Source organism: Montipora capricornis, chromosome 7 (assembly GCF_036669925.1).
Source record: "Montipora capricornis isolate CH-2021 chromosome 7, ASM3666992v2, whole genome shotgun sequence".
Taxonomy (NCBI): Eukaryota; Metazoa; Cnidaria; class Anthozoa; order Scleractinia; family Acroporidae; genus Montipora; species Montipora capricornis.
The window spans coordinates 42251617-42272490 of NC_090889.1; the positions used below are offsets into that span (position 1 = coordinate 42251617).

Sequence of the window (20874 nt, forward strand, 5' to 3'; positions counted from 1 at the left end):
AAACATAGCCTGAAAGCGGTGAAAGATGACTTTAGAGAGCAGAAGGAAGAAACTGAACAATTGTGGTCTGCTTTCGACGATTTGGAACAATACACGCGAAAGAACTCGCTAGAAATACACGGAATACCACAAAATGCATATTCGGATACGGATACGGCAGTCATTAAAGTGGCCGAAGCTTTGAACATAACTGTAGAACCCGAGGACATCGAGATTTCTCACAAGCTGAGGAGGGGCACGGCTATTATAGTTAAATTTTGCAGTCACAAGGTAAAGTCCAAAATTTACAAGGAACGCGTTAAGTTAAAGCATGTTAAAATCTCGGATCTTTTTCCAAGTTACGCTTCCTCTGGACAACAGCACCGAATTTTTGTTAATGAGAACCTTACAGCTTACAGGAGAAGGATGGTCGGAAAAGCCAACAAACGAAGGCAGGAAGGAACGCTTACTAGTGTTTGGACGTTGGACGGTAAGATGTACATTAAAACCTCGCCTGAAGGCGCCCCCGTAAGAATTTTTTCTGAAGAAGATCTAGATAACTTATAACTGTTTTGGAATGTTTCACGGCTGGTGGAGAGCGTCTCTACAATTTGCAAAGCAACTGAGAGCTACGAACTTTTCCCGCAACAAATTATCTTTTAACCCTTTAATCAGTTTATCAGTTTTAGTATATGTCTTTCTGTTGGTATACACAAGGTTCTTTGCTTCCTTTCAGTTTATCTGTGATGCACTTTATTCTTTATTATTACAGTCGTCTGTACGCTTTACTTTGCACTAAATGGGTATGCTACATTTCAGAGACACATATCAGAATAATTTACCGTCTCATTACCCTTGGGGTGAAAACTGTTAAATTCCTCTCTCGTCTTAATAATAACAAAAGGAATGGAACTTAGAATCGGTTCAATAAACGCTAGGGGTTTAGGAGACAAGACTAAGCGACAGGAATTCTTTAACTGGCTTCGAAAGAAGCAGTTATCGATTTATTTCATCCAAGAAGCTCACTGTACGGAAAACAATATGCATGATTGGCGGGCCGAATGGGGGTACCAAGCTCTTTTCAGTTGTGGCACTAGTAAAAAGGCAGGTGTTATTACATTGTTTAACAATAACTTCTCTTTTCAAATTTCGCGAACATATTCTGATCCCGGGGGACGCTTTCTAGTTTGTGACATGACTACAAACGGGAAACAACTGCCTTTGATAAACGTATACGCACCAAATGATGACACTCCCACTTTCTATACTTCTGTTTTTCAACATTTAGACGATATCAAGTGCGATGAGATTATAATAGGAGGGGATTACAATTTAGTGATGGACGTTGAGAAGGATACAACAGGCGAACTAGCAAGAACACATAAAAGATCGTTGGAAGTTATAAATAGCTTTTCCGGTGAGTTTGACTTGATAGATGTCTGGAGAGTCCAAAACCCTGGATTACGACGCTTCACATGGAGGCAAAGAAACCCAGAAATACATTGTAGACTTGACTTTTTTCTCGTAAGTCATTGTATCTCTAGTAACACCACCAAAGCAGACATTGTCCCAGGTTACAAAACAGATCATTCAATGATCACCTTGCAATTATCTCTGCACAATAACCAACGAAAACGAGGATTTTGGAAATTAAACACCTCTTTTCTAAAGGATGAAGAATATGTAAACCAAATTAAAGCAGCTATAACTCAAACTAAGCACGAATATGCACAAGATAACACTGTTACACCTGGGCTATTGTGGGAAATGATAAAAATGAAAATTAGAGAAGCATCAATGAAATATGGAAAATCAAAAAAGGAAAATATTAAGCAAAAGAAGGATGACATTGAAAAATCAATAAAAACCCTCGAGGGACGAATTGCTAATACCCTTGCAAATAACTCCCAAGATTTGTGGATGGAATTGGACATGAAAAGACGCGAACATGAAACCCTAATTGAATACCAAACAAAAGGAGCTATTATAAGATCTAAGTCTCGATGGTATAACGAAGGTGAGAAAAATACTAAATACTTTCTTAACCTAGAGAAGCAACACTGCAAGCAAGGAACAATCACTCAATTGAAAATTAACGAAAACAAGCTGGTTCAATCAGACAGAGAAATCTTATATGAGTGTGAGACTTTTTATAAAAATCTGTACCGTTCCGAAACGCAAGTGAGCGACTTTCCGGAAGAGTTTTTTCCACCCACACGAGAATTATTAAATGACGAAAAGCGATCCTCTTGTGAAGGCCAGTTAACTGCTAAGGAATGCCTGGAGGCCCTAAAAGACATGGCAGCAGGGAAATCACCTGGTACAGATGGCCTACCATGTGAATTCTACATGGTTTTCTGGGAAGACATAGGAGAAACCCTCACCAGCGCTTTTAATTTCTCCTATGAAATATGTAACCTGACTATATCACAAAGGCGAGGAATTGTCAAACTCATACCCAAAAAGGATTCTGACCCTATCTTGATTAAAAATTGGCGTCCCTTAACTCTATTAAATTGCGATTACAAGATTGCTTCAAAAGCCATCGCGAAGCGAATCAAAACAATTCTATCAGAGCTAACATCAGATGATCAAACAGGCTTCATTAAAACCAGATGCATCAGTGACAACATACGTACACTAGATAGCGTCATCAAATATACAGGTAATAAAAAAATCCCTGGACTTCTCCTTTTTCTGGACTTTGAAAAGGCTTTCGATACTCTCGAATGGTCTTTTATCAACAAAACTCTTCAACATTTTGGTTTTGGTCCCTCGCTGTCAAGTTGGGTCAGGCACGGGGATTGTAACATCGAAAGCTGCGTATTAAACAATGGATGGACAAGCAATTTTTTTAAGCTAAGCCGAGGCGTCAGACAAGGGTGCCCTGTATCGCCTTACCTTTTCATACTCTCTGTAGAAATACTCGCTGAAGCCATACGAAATAAAAGCGAAATTAGAGGTATTAAGATACAGGATACTGAATTTAAATTAAGCCAATATGCAGACGATACGACGCTCATTTTAGATGGATCTGAACAATCCTTTAAGTCTTCGCTTTCTTTGATAGAAGCTTTTGGTAAAATATCTGGCCTCAGACTGAATGACAAGAAAACAGAAGCTCTCTGGATAGGGTCTAAAACAAACAGCAATCAAACATTTTGCCCCGAAATGAATTTTAAATGGCAATAGGGAAAGACTAAGGCACTTGGCGTTTGGTTCGCAACGGATCGCGATACGGCAATATCTTTAAACTCCAACGAAAAGCTTACGAAAGTTAAATCTATCTTAGGATGCTGGAAATTTCGAAGACTTAGCTTAATAGGGAAAATTGTTGTTCTGAAGAGCCTAGTAGCATCGCAACTTGTATACGTACTCACATCGTTGCAAACTAAGCACCATGCAATTAAAGAGATTAATAGGATGTTTTTTAAATTCTTATGGAATGATAAAGGTGATAAAATTAAACGCAAGGTTATCATCAATGATAATTCTGAAGGTGGACTCAAAATGATCGATATTACAACTTTTAACAAATCCCTTAAAGCTACCTGGATTAAAAAATACCTGAACACAGAAAACTGCAGCAAATGGAAAGTTTTTTTTGATCTAGAACTCGCAACATATGGAGGCAACGCCGTCTTTAAAGGAAACCTAAACAAAAAAGACATTGGTAATCTAAACATAGAAGACCCTTTTGTTAAAGAAGTTATAGAAATATGGTCTGAGACCTTCTTTGAGAAAGAAATAGTGTCCAAAGATCACTTTCTAGCTCTAACTCTCTGGCAAAATTCATTAATAAGGATAAACAATGCACCAGTACTATGCAAAGATTGGCTTTCCAAAGGTATAACACAAGTAAAACATTTAATGGATGATTCTAACAACTTTCTTTCCCTTGCCAGCTTTCAAAATAAATATCAACTAAAAGTCAGACCACTAACTTTTTTTGGCATAATTTCTGCTATTAAACCTTTACAGCAACAGATTCCGAGGTCTCAGCTGAAGTATGACAATTTCATGAACACGTTCCTAAAGCACCAAAAACCATCGAGAATAGTTTACAAAAATTAATTTCTGACCAAGCGGAACGACCGCTATTATCTCAAGAGAGGTGGCAGAAAGAAATCGGGTCCACAGCCAAGGTAAAAATTGACTGGAAAAAAGCCTACCTATTGTCTGCTGCGTGTACAAAGAGTTCCAAATTAATTGACTTCAATTTCAGATTTTTACATAGACGGCTGGCGACCAATAATTTTCTGCAAAAAATAGGAATTAGAGAGGACGGAACATGCACCTTCTGCCATGATAAAAAAGAAGATCTGTTACATTTATTCTGGGGATGTGAAAAAATTAGAATTTTTTGGAATGACCTCTCTATATGGCTGCAGGCGTGCCACTTGCTTTCAAAATAGAACCACTTATGAATGGAAAAGTACTTAGGCCTGAAGCCAGACGACTCCAATTTTAAACTCCAAATTAATTTTTTTTGCCTAATGGCTAAGCACTACATTTGGATTTGCCGTTCGAAAGAACGATCCCCAACCCAAAACAACTTCTTGCTTTCCCTGAAACAGACGCACCAATTGGAAAACAACACAATTATAAGAAATTCAAAGAAATGAAAGCCACTTCTGTCCCCGCTGCAACGAGTCTCCTAAACCCTTAACCTTAACCTTGAATTTTTAAATATTGATTCCTCTATTTTAAAACTATCATTATAAATGTAACCCTAAAGGAAACACCATTGTAAGTGGTGGAGTTAATATCTATGCCACAAGATACTTGCAAGTTTCGATCTTGTATTGTTTGCCCGTCTGTGTGAGCTATTCTGATTCACTTTAGAATAGACCTGTTAATCCTCTCCACTTTGCCATTTGCTTGGGACAGTAATATAGCGTTGTCTTCCTGTGCTCTACGCCACAAGCGAGGCCCTCCCAGGGAGAGTCCTTGTTAGCTTTAAAATTTGCTTTTCTTCCCTTGTTCGCGAAATTACTCTTTAAACTTGTTCCCAGCTTTGTTATCCCTAAAGTTGTTCTCTAAGATATTTTGTTATTCCTTCCGTGTTGCCCAGTTCAAATTAGCCATGCATGTTCCCTTGTTGGCAGGGACTCACAAGCTTTTTAGTAATTTTAAAATACACTGGAGACAAACTGCAGTCTGTTGTCAGTGGAAAGATACGGTAAACCAGGCATATGAAGAGTTTCTCCAAACTGATTTATTTATTTTTTATTTTTTGGAATTTATTAAGATTGATATATTTGAAGTCCGGAATAGAGTTAAGTGAAAGTGGCAAAGAAAGCCTGAAGAAATCCAGGCTGAAATGGCATGACAGTGCAAGAGCGCTGCACGTGCTCTAACAACTGAGGTATCAAGCCCGTTGAGAAATGGTTATTTGAGAGCTGATCAATAGCCGCCTTTCGGTATATTTAAATCAGTCTTAAACAAAATGCATCATCTCGAGGTTCTGGGGAATAAACTCATACAAATCCTCACATTTATTTGCACTGATCAGTATTTAAGGTTCAGTTCCTTAGGCGTTGGTCTAGTTCAACAACCTCTTAATCATCTGCTGAAACTTCTTCATTTACCGTGGTGTCATCCCACATGGAGTGGCAGGCACAGCTTCAAATCAGACAAATCTGAGCTGAACTTATGTGAAATGCGAGGTGCTTTTAGCGAAATAATCCTCAGTGGGTCATAAAGATCGTGATGCTGTGTGCCTCAAGGTCTACCTCCAAATGATGGTAACCCTACTTTAAACCAAGTATGCTAAATACAATACGTTCATTAGACCTCTGGAGTACTTTGTCAACTGTTGCTGTGAGGTGCCCTTGTCTAATGACTGAGCTTCCTTCGTCCTTTTAATGTCTAGGAATTTGACAGATTCGTGGCTGCAATAGCATGGAGTGGTAAGTCGTCATTTGTTATTAAGTATTTGCCTATTATTCAAGGAATGGCGTTGATCTAAACTTGGGTTATCTTACTCATTGCCTTTTTTCTGGTGTTCCAAATTTGTGCTAGCTTTTGGGAACTGGTATTTTTCTTATTTGTTTACGAATGCAACCTTGATCATTTCCACCTTTACCCACCTATGACAGACACGCTGATATCTTGGAAATAAACGGTGATTCTCTCACTTCCTTTGGTTTGTTTTATAGAACATTTGTAAGCTCCATTATCTTCCCGCCCAACTGTATCGATCTGCAAACTGCCATCTGACAACTGTGTGAATCTGTCATCCTCTAAGAGTAGGGTATTGTTTTTGCTCCATTCAAATTGAGGACGAGGATTTCCTTCTGCAGTACAACTTATTTTTCCAGGTTTGCCATATATAAGTTTTTGTTGTGGTCTTTTGTTTTTAAATTGGGCTAAAGAAGAAAAAAAAGTGATGGATAAATCTCCTGCAGTGCTAACACATGATAATGATAATGATAGAGAGAATATATGAAAATTTAGTATATTGTAACACCTTACTGCGGTTGTGTAGATTATCACAGTTATGATGCAACTTGGTCAATTGCGAAAGAATTTTTCAGGCTTCTTTTGCAACTGATCTAGTTGCTTCATAACTGCAACGATTACTTTCACGGAGAGACTGACAATCTTATCTAATGATGATAACTGACTGATAGAATTCTTATGAAAAACATATGTTATTGCTGGTAATGTGCAATGAAATGAAAGTTCTTAGAAGGAAAGAGCAACGCAGATGATAAAGTTGTAAAACAATTTTTCAGTAGACCAGATCAACAAACAGTGAGGTTAGTGGTAATTTTATAGCGAGTGACACTAACGGTAGTAGTCGAGAAATTAAATTTACCTTGAACAATGGTGATGACAATGAAAATCATGAAGGTGATGATCTTGATGATTAGGACCATGTTGATGAAGGTGAAAATTAAGATGATGAGGATAAGGACCGTTTCAATCGTCGAACTTTACATGTGTCGAATCTAATGCAAATGAGCGAAAACAATAGATTTTTAATATTTGTATTAGATTCGGCACATGGAAAGTTCGACGTTTGAAACGGGCCTAAGGATAAACTCGCATTATGTTGCTGTCGTTGAAGATGATTTATAGCATAGCGGTGGCTTTCTAAACATTTTAAAAACTCACCATTGACGTAAACTGTGTAGAATCGAGTGTAACCTACTCCTCGACACTCATATGTCCCGCCATCATGCAGCTGAACATTTTTTATTGTCAAAGTTACACCATTGACCTCAATTCTCCCTTCTGACTTGAGTTCTCTCACAGTGGTGCCAATTTCATACCATTTAACCATCTCACGCTCATTCTCCTTCTTTAAGGAACATTTCACGGTGTCAGTGCTACCAAGATTAGAACTGAGGCTTTTCTGTTCCAGAACTTCCACGTTGTCTAGAACAAAATTGTTATATTAAAAAACGTATTTTCCAAAATTTCTTATCAGTGTTTGCAAATCTTTCGCAGTAAATATATTTTTCAATTTAAAGGTTCTTGTATTTTAATCTATTTTCAAACACATTTTATTCTTCTAGAACTGTTACCTATAAAATTCTTCCATTTCAACCATAATCCTTTTGTGCTAGTTTTCATTTCATTTTTTTTCCATTATACAGTGTTCAATTTTGGGTAGTAATGGTGAACTCGAAAGCTACTTTGCTACTATGACCAGTACACGCATATCTGGATAATTGCTCTTTTTTAAAAGATGATTTCCATTGTTGATTTAAAGAAAATGTGCAAATAAAAATGTTATTGTCGTTGTTCGAAATAGAGTTAGAGTGAAATTGAAGTTTGTTTGGAATTGACAATACAAAATATTTAGTTTCCCCGACAAATGTTAAACAATATACTAATAAAAATTGTCTCTAGTCGCAACCCTTCGTTTGTCATCAGGAATAGATTAAATACACGGTCATGGTGAAAAGTGACTACTTACTTGGTACACACAAGGCCTGAGCTCCAATGTCTTCTGGACACTTGTGCTCTCCATCTAATCGATTACATTGGGCTAAAACGGATTCCTGTCCAGTACAAGCTATATCTGACATCACAACGGGTATGTTTTTTTCAGTGGTATTCATTCCTGTCATGAATTCGGCCAGGGCACCTCTAAAGCCAAGTTGTTTACAAACAACTTTGACATCATTGATATCCCATTTATTGCGGCAGATCTTGCCCCATCTTCTGCGATAAAAAACTTCTACTCTTCCACCATACACAACTTTCGCCCCAATTAGGCGCACAGGAACTGAAAGAATGACACACCAATTAAAGCAATGCTTGGTTCTAATTGTCCTCCACGTTTCTTTTTTCAACAAACCATTGTTTTCTGTTCATTGTCCATTCCTCAATATCTCTAGTTTATCTCAGTTTGACTAAAACTTTGAACTGGATAGGCGATGCTAAAAGCATTAATTTAATAATGTAGCAATGATAATGTTTTAAGAGGTAGCCCACTCATTGAGACTGTTCCAGTTGAGCCTTCATTCCTTAAAAGTAGAGTTAGTGGTTTCAGAGTCATCAGTCACAAAGACCGTGACGTGTGGTCTAGAAGCACAGCTAAGTGAGAAATTTTTCTCGTTCAGCTCAACTGCACCTCAGTTGCTAAGCTTCCAATTAGTGCCTTACCTTTTTTACCAGCAGTGAGTTATTTCCTATACAGAGAGCCACAGGTTGTTATAAACTAACAAATAAGGTTTTCAGTTGACTTGCTGTGTTAAAACTATGCGATGGTATGGATAAAACAGATTTCCTTTATTCATACATTGTACCTGGACATTCGGTTTGGTTATTAATTAGCCCACAACTTTGAGTGATTGATGAACAGGAATGAGAAGTGATGTTCATTAAGCTTGTATTTCCTCTTTTCCAATTGCCTGTAAAGTTGTCATTATTGTAGTCAGAGTAGCCATTTACATGGCAGGCAAGAATTCTTTCACTATTATTCCAATGTGCGGTACAAAGCGCTTTCCAGGTGTTGTTCTTGTGAATTTGCATCAGTCCAGTAGATGGATTGCCCTCTGTTTGAAAACGTACTGGAAATTCTAATAAAAGAAATTGCTGCGCTAGTGAATAACTACCAATTCTGCCATTTTTAGCTGGGTTGTAATTGACTAATATTACATGTAGTTATGTTGACCCCGGTAAATTAATGGAGATATGATGACAACTCCTTGTATCCCTTTTTGGCAGGCAGCGTTGAGTGGCCACCTATTTCTCATAACTAATAGGACAAGTGCAAAAGGTATGAGGATCGCCTAGCTTTCTCCTTCAGATCAACTGGAAAAATCAAATGTGTGTATAAAAATTTGCCAAGGCGAGGATGCTAGACAGTTCCAGGAGCACATGACTAGGAGCCTACAGCTCCAATACTAGGTCTATGTAACGGCATTTTCACAGATCAAGCTATTTTTAGACGTGTTCTCAAATACGATTTGGCTTGCACGAGTGCCAATCCTCATTCCCATGTGGATTAATTTCTCATGCAAGACTTGTGATTGGCTGGAAAGGTCCGGTTTCGCGGGAAAATCAAACTATAAATAACTTGGTCTGTAAAAACGCCGTTTCATAGATGCAATGAAGTTGTAAGCTCCTAGTCATAGGTTCCTGACAGTTCAGAAGAATTTTGTTTGAAGACACCCCCCAAAAAGGGACACAGAGAGTATGAACATTCTGTAAATTACAAAAGGACAAGTAAGAGGGTATTGACCGGTATTTCAGGAGCTGCTTAGCAAGCAATTCAAACTCAAACAGCGTTGATTTTGGTAATTTACCTTGCTGACAACTTGACGTGTTTGTGCACCCTCTCATAACTGTAGTAGATCCTTTGCATGGTATCCCACCAAATTGTGGCTTTGGATTCACGCATTCCCTCGTCCGCATCTGCATGCCGTTAATGTCCCTTGTACAAAGACTCCAGTGGTTCCAATCACTCCAGCCACCATCAACTAATTTCAAGAAACACTTGTTAGCACAGGGTAAGTCCTGCCCTTCTTAACGAAAGACAAACAATATCATATAAACTGTTGTTCTTTGGAAATCAAAGCTCAATTAGAAATAAAACGCAAATCGCCGTGATACATTGTGAAGTAACGCATTTTTATGAACTTACTGTTTCGTATGCTACAACATACATTTTCAAAAGTAACCTTTATGATTTTTAAAATTATTCACTTAAAACAAATTTTAGTAGTTCTGCAACCGAGACCAAGAAAATCGATCTTAGTAAAAAGCTGACAGCAGTTACTCATAAATAAAGTAACAGCTTAATATTACAGTGGTTATCAGTTTTTCCTGATGCGAGGACTTCATTGCAGTCCCAGCAAATAGCCTTGAAAATGACCTTGGAGTTGTGAGATCGCTTCAAGCGATCTTTGTATGGCAAGAAAGATTTGATGCAGCGAGTGTTCTGAAAAACAAGATTTTTTTAATATTTGAGGTTGAAATCCTCGCATCAGGAAAAACTGATTACAACTGTAAAATTAAAGAAACATTGTTTATTAAGGAACTTAATCCAGCTGTTAATTCTAACCTCAGCAGGCTAGTGATAAGTCGTTTACTTTATAAATAGCTAACTGCTATTTTTAGATTTTTGCTAAGATCGTTTTTCTTAGTCTCGGTCCCAGACCTTCAGAAATTTCTGTATATATAATTTTCAAAATCATAATTGTCACTTTTGAAAATGTATGTTGTAGCACACAAAACGTGAAGTTTATAAAAACATTGTTACTTGACAATGTTTATCACCGATTTGTGTTTCTTTAAGGAAAAAGACGGGAAATTAACCATGTCAGAGAAGCGTTAGAAGCTTACAGCTACCCCTCGGCTGTTATTTCTACCATTCTCAATAAGAAGCCACCCCACAGTGGCCTAACCGAACCTCTTACGAGATTAATCCGTAACAATGAAATCCATGTGGTCAACAAACCATTCAAAACCCTTCAACAAGAATTCCCGTCTCCAACGTACAGCCAACCTTCGAATCTTCAATGCTATGCTGTTTATAAAATCCCATGTAAAGACTGTCCTTGAAACAAACTACATAGGAGAAACCGGAAGATGCTTTCAGACCCGGAAAAAAGGAACATCAACGAAACTTGAAGAACTATACAAAAGGCTCAAATGTTGCCAACCATGCATGGCAAAACAATCATTTCATTGACTTCGATAATGCTTGTGTTATTGACAAACGCAATTACCGCGTTCGAAAAACACTAGAATCTTGGCACACAGCTAAAACCGTTGATGCGGAAAATAACTCGAAACCGCTGCCTAGATAATACTCTATTTTATTGTAATTAGACCTCATTTATATTTTTATCTCTCAGCTTTTTTCACACTTCTTTTTGCATAGATCGTTTTCACATGACGTCACGGCGGCCATGTTGGTGTTCCAAAAGAAAGGAAATGGCGGCAATGGTGGTGTACCCAACTAATCCTCCAGGGCCCGGTTGTTCAAAAGCAGATTAACGCTAATCCCAAATTAAAAATTAACCAAGGAGTTTATTTCTCTACTCCCAAATGCTGTTCAACACTGGTATTCGGCAAAACTTTACATTAAAAGAAGTCAATCTTGAAAAACAAAAATAGGAAAAGAAAATTTCACCAAAAAGTTGAAAACGTGAAACAAAAGTTTACGCTAATCCTGGATTAATTTAATCGTCTTTCGAACAACCGGACCCAGAAATTTAATTCTATTTTTATGCAAATACTTTCCTTTGTTTCAGTAATCCAATATAGATGATGGTCACGTGAGTGAAAACGCTCTACTCTACTTTTATAAACACAATTTTCGCACCCCTTTTGGTATATATTTCCATTCGCACGTTATAGGCTATAGACTAATAGCCGAAAGCTTATCTTTCTTAATCTTTTTAACCAGGGAAGGTTTTTTCAGGTTAATAGTTGTTCTGTTTCTTTACCTTTAAAACTCGTGGTAACGACACTGATTCCAATCAAAACCAGTAAACAGATGTTTCACAAATTTTTTCCATGGTATTTAAAAATATCTAATACTTTTTCAGGGCTCGAGACTAACTTTTCAGCTTGCTAGCCCAGTGGCTAGTGACAGGTTTTATTAACTAGCCAAAACAAATTTTTCACTAGCCAGATACTCTAATATCCATCATCGCATTAAGTCAAGTAAATGCTAGCCTGTGTAGCTGGCACTATGCTTTGAATGAACATCAGGCAAGTACAAAGTTTTTGTGACCTTGATTCTCACAGAACTGCCGTCAAAACTTCTGAACTGGCGCACCGAAAAACATTATTTTCCTTCAAAATACCGATTCGCGATTTTCACTAATAAAATAATTCGTTCCACCTTACCTCTATACGTTGCAAACTTAGGCATCGATGCCATAATTATAGGCGTGTCTGTCCGCCTGTCCGGCAGGGCTAGTATCTGGATGGGGGACTTCAAAATATACGACTTGCTGTCAGAAACATAGCACCGAAAATTATATTTTAACGCTCAAAAATGCGTACTAAGCAAGGTACACATTTTCCTAGCCTGCTTTATGCAAAATAAATATTGATGCAAAAGTAAAGAAAATATTGATACACAGTTTTTAGGAAGAGCAGAAGGAAGTTTTTGGGAAGTATCTATCGAGAATGAAAAAAAATTGCCATCAGAAACAAACTTTGCGACTCGAAAACAACATAAATTTCTTGCCGCGAATATAAAAAGTTTCCATCAGGGAAAAAAAAATTGGGAGATTTTTGCTACGCTCAGTTTTTCTATTGTACTTTTGGCTGCACAAATGAAGAGCAAAATTGAAACTGACATCGATTTCAGCGGCCGTCTGTAATCAAGTTACCTTGCGTGTTACTACCAACTCAAGAAACAAAAGATACATGTGTGACAAAATGACGGCAAGACACCGTGTTTTTGTTTTTGTTAGTTATTTTTTTTTCTTTCAAGTGTTATAAAGTACGACAAGAAATGTGCGAATTCAACGTAAAGATCACAATCGTCTCGAGGTTGACCATTGTTTCTGCAAAGTCAAAAACTCATTCCCCAAGACAAGCTTATTATCACCAGGTAATTCCATCGTTTTGGGAATAGAAGCTGCTTTGTCATTCATCAGTGTCACAAATTCTTGCCGATTTGGGGACACATTTGTGGAAATTCAAGCACTCTTCCAACAGACCTGTTTATTTTCGTGATTTTTTCACGCGCTGCGGGCCTATTTGCCACCACAGACTTACACTCACTCACTCTTACAACACGGTGACATAGTGTATGGTGCACTACCACAAAAACCTAGCCTGAGGTCATAAGGTAACCGAACCGGAAATGCCTTTGTTTTTTGCGGAAAAGGTAGTCTAAAAATAGATCGGTCTGTAAAAATGCCGTGACATAGGCCCAATAAGGGATTGTAGGCTCCGGGTCCCAGGCTCCTGACTATGTCGCTGAGGTCCTCCTGATGCATCCTGTTAAACCACTTGATTAAAAAAGCTTTTAAACCACTTGATTAACCACTTGAAAAAGCTGTTAAACCACTTGATTAAGAAAGCTTTTGCTTTCATGTCCAAATTGAGCACTCACTGGGATGAGTCATTGCCGCTAGCAATTGCGCATGCTCACTAGCTCGCTCGTTTGAGCACTCTGGCATGGCTTAGATGTACCACATGTGTGGGACATTTGGGGTGGCTTTGTAAGGTTAACCTCCATCCCAGACATCAGCACTGCACTAATGAGGCCCAGGTAAACTGCTTCATTTTCCTTAAGCTAAAGATAGCGGTAAGGTTTACCCTTATCTTTATTCTTTGGACAAAGGTAGCAAATGAGTAGTATAGGACTTGGGGGCACCGACGCAGTTTTATAAAATTGAAAACAAACACTTTTTACTGATATGGAGAGCAGCACTTTTTTTTGAGTGAGATTAAAAAGCCATTCGACTTTTAATCGAACGAGGGAACCGAGCTAGCTCAAAAATAGCTTGTTCATCATATCTTTAGTATACGGAAATGATGTTCATTGAACAAAATGGAAAACAAATATTTTTCTTCGATCTTGGTTTAGTGTTTTGCTTTTCTTTTTTTTTTTATATTTGCTGTATCACACCCTTGTATACTCTAACTGTTTTTCAAAAAGCTTTTAAAAATCTGTTTCACAAAGTCTGTCCACAGCATGCAAAGCGAAAAAACATTATGGGTAAAGTTTGTTAGCAAAGTTTTTCAACAAAGTTGAAATGCATTCACATTCTTAGTAAAACAGGAAGTCTGTGATGTCATACCACAGGGACTTTCCCTCAGTCTGATTCATCGGACTTATTAGCATGTTAATAAGATTGTTTTAAAAGTAAAGTTTATGAGTAATGTTTGTCAGTATAGTTTTTTCAAAGTTGTTTTTCTTCTAAAGGCCGGCACAGCTGTGCCGTCCGTATGTCTGTAAAGTTTGTAAGTAAAGTTTGTCAGTAAAGTTTTTCAAAAATAAGGTGCGTTTAAATATTGGCATAAGCAAATGAAACAGGAAGCTGTTGATTTAGTTGAATCTTGAAATAGACTGTGCTTGTGGCACATGTATGTAGACCGACACAGGTGTGTCATGGTGGCGTTTCTAAAACGAGGGTAAGGGTAAGACCAAGGGTGAGGGTAAGGGTAAGGATACGAATACAAAAAGTATCCTAAACAATACATAAAAGCTAAGCTTAGGCCTAATTAGGCTTAAACAAAAGTTTAAGGTTAACTTTTTTGCATTTTTATGATACTTTCTGTATTCGTATCCTTACCCTTACCCTCACCCTTGGTCTTACCCTTACCCTCGTTTAAGAACGCCGTTGTCGTGGCGTCATATTGGTGTTTCTCTGTCGGTTGTTTTAGTGTGTTGGTTTTATAATGCCCGTAAACATACGATTTTATTCCATCGTCTAATAAATATCGTTTATCATCAAAGTAAGACAATGATACTTCATTTAACTCATAACTGTTAAGTTGATGATTATCATTTCTGATCGTCTTGCTTGTGATACATTTGCTTGTTCTGAAACAGGGTGTTTTTATAGTCTTCATGCCTGATGTATTTATTTATCACAACCGTTTTATACCTTTTGCTGTTTTGCTATTTTGATTATTATCCTTGATGTAAGAGTACATTTGACTTCTAAGGCCAATAAATTCTTTTATAACTACAGCAGCTGCCTCATCTTTGAATTTACCAACGACCTCCTTATTTCTTTTGTCATAGAATTTACTATCTTCAAGGTAATCACTGTTGTCAAATTTTTTTTTTATCATTCCAAAAGTCTAATGTATGAAAATCATACTTTAGAGTCTTGCTGAGATCTAAGATACACATCCCCACATATGCAGGCCGATTTAGGGTTAGTGTTTCTTTAATCTTATGCACTACGACTAGATTTTCGTTGAAGATTTTACTATTCACATAACTAGGTTTTGATGTTATTTTGATAATTTCTTCTCATCTGTTACAAGTCTGACTTCGGCTCTTTTTCGAATATTTTCCATCGTTTTACCAAAGACGAAATTATTCATCAGTTTGAAAAAGTCTTTTTCAAAAGCATTTTGGAAAATCCATATATTGCTTCAGCCACGGTGACTAATCAAACTCTAGTACTCGATGGACTTTAGTTATTTTTAAACCAAGATCAGCATGTATTGGAGGTTTTCGGCGAACATATTTCTCTTTCTTTGTCAAGGTGGGGCTAAGTTTGTGAACAAGGCCTGTTGATATTTTGTATTGATCTGCTATAGTCCGACCTCTATTAAGCAGCCACCCTCGGGACTTTGAAAAGTGGCCGCTTAATAGAGGTACAATATAAATTGGATAGGAATGGCAGTAAACATGATTTTGTTGACTCCATGTAGCAAAATGCGTTTAAAATTTGAACATATATGAAGTTAAATCCAAAATTCATTGTAACAAAACATCAAGTGCATTTCCAGCCCATGCATAGTTCTAGCTTTTACACAGAGAGCACGTAGTTAAAATGTATTGTATTTCATCGGGTTAAGAATATACAGAAAAAGTACAAAACATCGTTGACAAGTTTCTTAGGTCTTTTTGCATCAACATTCAGTATGTGAAAAAAATTAGCTCCAGATATTCCACGCATGATTTATTTAAAATAATCTGTCAATGCTGTTTGCCGTTTTGGGATTCAGAGTTGTAATGACGAGACCACGTCATTTGCCTTTCCTACAGCTAGGGAAAGGTCTTGGTACCCATTAAACTGGGCAAAGTGCCGGAGTTGGTCAGTTACGTTAAACAGAGGGCCCGGCTATGGTTTAGAATTTCCATGCGAGTACTGCTTCCCAGGAGACGAGCTCTCAATTCAATGCTTAAAATCAAAACTGAAGGAGCAAGGATTTTTGTAGATTTCCAGTTCAGTAGTAATAAGGTTTTCCTGTACGGATTTTGGTTGTAACAAATCAGTGGGTCAGCTCTATCTATTGTTAGCTATTGTTGTATTTGTATAGCGCCGGATGTGAGAACTTTGCACGTGTACGTGGCTTGTGACTTGTTATAGTAGAGATAAATTGCAGTTCTCGTTTTCTTTTTGTTATCAGTTATCACCTTATATCATCTGTCACCATTTCGCGTGGAAAGATAACTTGCTGGCCGCTTAATGGAGGCTAAAAACCATATAAGTAAATAAGTACACTTGCAACGGCAAAAAGGTGGCCGTGGCCGCTTAATAGAGGTAGCCGTTGAATGGAGGTATCAAATACAGCAGTTTACTGAAAAATAAATGGGGACTTTGGAAAGTGGCCGCTTAATAGAGGTTGGACTGTATCTTTTTACAATATGATGACAACATATCTCTGGTGCTTGCGATCTTTTTAGCTGCTAATGCATAGTCGTTTTGGAGAGCTTGCAGTTTTTCTGGGTATTCTAGATCAAGTTCCAATATCAATCCTTTAGTGATGTCGATTGTGTATTTAGCTAGGTTTAGCTTGTCAATTTGTTTTTCTGTCATCCATTTAAAACCACCAGTGGGAAGATATTGACTCATAGCCCAACCATATAAATTATTTGCGTCAAGATACATGATATACCTTGAGGGTGCCTCCTTATCGTGTGATTTCATGTACTTATTATTTGCTTTCCTGCATCGGTTGGAAACATAACTGATTCCTTCTCTCATTCCTTTTTCAATGAATTGGAACATGTGAATGTCGGTCATTAGCTCTAATTAGATATCAGTGTTCTATAACATAGCATTCCATGATAATCCGGGAGATGTAAAATAATGGCAGGGATATAGCTTGTAATATTGCAGACAGGTTTTTCTAAAGTTTTCAAACACATCAACCAACAACAGGATGTCAGATTTGAGATACAAGTCTTGATATTCGCCAATCGATTTTAAGTTGAAAGTAACCCGTACATTTTTGGCATGTTGATAATCTTCATCTGATATATTCTCATCACTTAATATGCTGTAAAATTCTTCTTTGTTGTTCTTTGTTTGGTAATTCAGTTTTATCAAACTTTTTAAGTGAATCCATGAGATAATATGGGTATATTCCTTTTTTAGACATCAAACTAAGTTTCTCATCTTGAAACTCTTGTAACTTGTATTTGAATGCTTCATCAGGTAAATTTGTGACTAGTTTATCAAGACTTAAACTCATTGAAAGCTGTCAACGAAGGTTAGATGATGGCATTAATATTCATTTGCCATTCTTCTCCTTTCTTGTTTGTGTACGTGTTATTTTTAGCTATTTGGCCAATCTGTTGCATGATAAAATGACTATCATATCCTCTAAGATTATGAAATATCACTGGTATTTTGTCAGTCACTTTAAAATTAAGGTTACAGTCTTGGTGTGGCGTTTCTAAAACGAGGGTAAGGGTAAGACCAAGAGTCAGGGTAAGGGTAAGGATACGAATACAAAAAGTATCCTAAACATGCATAAAAGCTAACCTTAGGCCTAATAAGGCCTAAACAAAAGTTTAAGGTTAACTTTTTTTTCATTTTTATGATACTTTCTGTATTCGTATCCTTACTACCCTTACCCTGACCCTTGGTCTTACCCTTACCCTCGTTTAAGAAACGCCTGTCTTGGTGTGCTGAACCCCTGTATTGCCCAGTAACATGACAATGGTCTCTTACTCGAATTTCTTGGTCAGTATATTTTTTGTTACAAATGTGGCACTCATCAGCTTTTTGGAAGTTTATTTCATCTTCTTCTGTCGTTTCTCATGGTTTGTTAAATTTGTACCTCGTAACCTTTTTACAATATTTAACCTCTTCAAGCATCTTTTCCATAAATTTGCATACAGCATATATTACCTGTATATTTGAACTGGTTTTCTGTATTTATCATCATAACAACAAACTAGTTTGTATCCATATCCACAATCAACATGCCTTTGGTAGGCTTGCTTCCGTATACGATTTACGTATCAGGTTGGCATCCATATATTTTTTCTACTTTTGCTTCAAAGTCATCATATATCACAAACGGAAAGAAAAGTAACTTTACTGTTGAACCAGGCATTTTAATCGCTTGTGTACCATGGAGTTGAAGGCATATATCTTTGTGATTTGTTAATACTTTTTCAGAACTAAAACACTGTAGACAATACATACAAAAATGTTTCCTTTCTTTATGTTTCGTTTGATTATACATAAATTTATTGAAATATTTGATAAGTACCTAGAAGTTTTTTTTTTTTCATTTTCTATAATCAACAATAAATTCGTATGATCTTCGTACTTTTCTTTTGACACATATATAGGATATTCTTGTTTTTCTTCATAACCAAATACATTAGGTGGGTTCATACTAGCGGACTAAGTATACCTTAAGTACACTTGAGCCCTACTTCAGATGTGAACAGGTTTAATTTCAGCTCAAGTAGCCTACTTTGTGGCCATGATAATGCATTGCCTTCAAAGAAGCCGAAGTACACTCTCAAGTCTAGTTCAGACCATCCTTACGAGCTTACTTATCTACTATCAAAACACATTCCGGAAACGGACGTCAATCAAGCATGTTGTGCGGCGGGAAATTCAGAGCACACAAACACGCGAACACGCAAAATTTGCTTCTACTTCGACGAAAAACGACTGTGAATGAATCCGTATAGATCTTACCAGGGGATGGATGAGGACAACTTTTTAGACAAAGACCTTATGTAAGTCTCCATGCTGTGTTTTTGTTTTGTTTTGTTTAAATGCTCTTCATGCCACAGTCACAGCTAACATCCATGTGTCTTGTTCGACAGCAATACCTTAAACCAACGCTTTGCAAGAGTATCCTCTCCTCAGCAAGCGCAACCGATGTTTGGCAGACAATTCTGGCCATTTCCTTCGAGCAGCACTTCTTTTTATCGGCCGTCCGAAATGGGAAGGGCCCAGTTCGACGAACAGCAACAAATAAGTATTGATGATTACAATCAGCTCAGCAGCCCAAGCAACTCCAGTAACTCGTCCCGAACGATATCGCCGATCCCAGTGGTAGCAAGCACTTCATGTGCTCAAGCAGTGGAGGAAGGCGCCCAAGTTAAAACTAAGAAAGCGCGATCAAAGTCTGTGGACTGGACAAAAGACGAGACCCATGATCTTCTAGAAGCGTGGGGTCCAAGATACAGCCAGCTCCGGAGTGCCTCTCAAAGAGAAAAGGTAAACATATGGAACCAAATATATGCCTCTTATAAATCTGCCTATCCCCAAAGCCAGAGAACCCTTCAGCAAATAAAGAAACGGCAGCAGAACTTGGAGTATGAGTATAAGCTACTTAAACAAAAGTCACAGAAAACCGGGGAAGCAGGAATCAAGCAAATCAAAGATGGCTTTCCTTACTTCGACTATTTTGACGACGTAATGGGCCATCGGGACAGTGTTGATTCCAGTAAGATGGCAGTTGAAGGAAGCTCTATCTTCACTACGGAGAGCGAAGAGGCCGCATCAGAAAGTGGAAGTGTTTCGGCACCAACTGAAATCGCACATCCTGACAAACGAAAAGTAGACAAGCCAGAAAATAGTGTCCATAAGGGAAAACGGCGGCGACAAGATGAGCCCGGAACTAGTGGTCAGTCCTCTGATTTCCAAAAAGCTTTCATGGAAATGTGGGAGCGCAAAATGAACGAAGACAGGGATAGATTTGAACGTTCCGCTGAAATATTTCGGGAGGCGCAGACCAAACAAATGGAGCAGACAAACGCCATACTTTCCGGATTTAAAGACATTTTTAAATATTTGGCGTCTAAGTAGGTAGCATGATGGATTCATTCAGGATAATATGTTTTATTCATTATTAATGTTTTACATACAGTCCAATCTCAGAGGAACTGATTCTTTTTATTTGACATAAATTAGAAAGATAGCAAAACCTTGGTTTTATAGTTAACGTCTCTTCGTACATAATTGCCCAGTTGCGACTTTCTTCACAGGTTTTCCCATACGTAGTCTTTTAGGGTGTCTCGGATGCTGTTGCCAGTTTCCAAAGCATTTCTCCCTCCGTTTTCATCAGCAGGGTCATCGTCTGAGTCGCTCTCGTCTGCGTCGTATAGGTCGCCCCTTTCAATGCAAATGTTGTGTAGAACGCAAGCTGCAATTACAGTCTTTTTCAACGTTTTCGTTTTTTGTTCAATTTTCTTCAACATAATTCTCCAACGTGATTTTAGCATGCCAAATGTTCTTTCCACTACGCATCGCAGTGCGCTAAACTTTAAATTAAATTTCCTCTGCTCTGGAGTCAAACGGTCTCTATCTGCAAAGGGTTTGAGGAGCCTTGATTTGTTTAATAGTTACTGGAAATTTAATTCCATTGTAATCCAAATTTTGGATAAATGTTTTGTCTGATTTTTTTCTCTGTGAATCTTCGTTTTGTGGATTTAAAAATGTTATATGGCACCATCTGAAGCATTCATTATCCTTGTTTTGCAGGTTTATCGATCCTTTTGCACATACATACATACATACA

At 37.6% G+C, this 20874-nt stretch overlaps 2 protein-coding genes across 2 annotated transcripts in view; one reads left to right on the forward strand and one right to left on the reverse strand.

The window, feature by feature from the left end:
• Positions 1-9914, reverse strand: part of LOC138055992 (fibroblast growth factor receptor 1-like) — a 64666-nt gene extending 54752 nt beyond the window's left edge. The window contains exons 1-5 of the mRNA XM_068901848.1: positions 9747-9914; positions 8745-9017; positions 7910-8221; positions 7102-7365; positions 6072-6350 (exon numbers count right to left, since the gene is read on the reverse strand). Coding sequence (XP_068757949.1) covers positions 6072-6350; positions 7102-7365; positions 7910-8221; positions 8745-9017; positions 9747-9861 — 1243 coding nt within the window. The 5' untranslated portion in view covers positions 9862-9914. The remainder of the gene's footprint in view (positions 1-6071; positions 6351-7101; positions 7366-7909; positions 8222-8744; positions 9018-9746) is intronic.
• A 9378-nt stretch (positions 9915-19292) lies between these two features.
• LOC138055993 (uncharacterized) lies at positions 19293-20162 on the forward strand. The gene has a single exon (XM_068901849.1). It carries the CDS (start codon positions 19293-19295, stop codon positions 20160-20162), a length of 870 nt encoding a protein of 289 aa, XP_068757950.1.
• The last annotated feature ends 712 nt before the right edge of the window (positions 20163-20874 follow it).

What these genes read in the sequence shown, in the direction of transcription:
- LOC138055993 (XM_068901849.1), top strand. Translation starts at nt 19,293, where the DNA reads ATGGGAAGGGCCCAGTTCGACGAACAGCAACAAATAAGTATTGATGAT.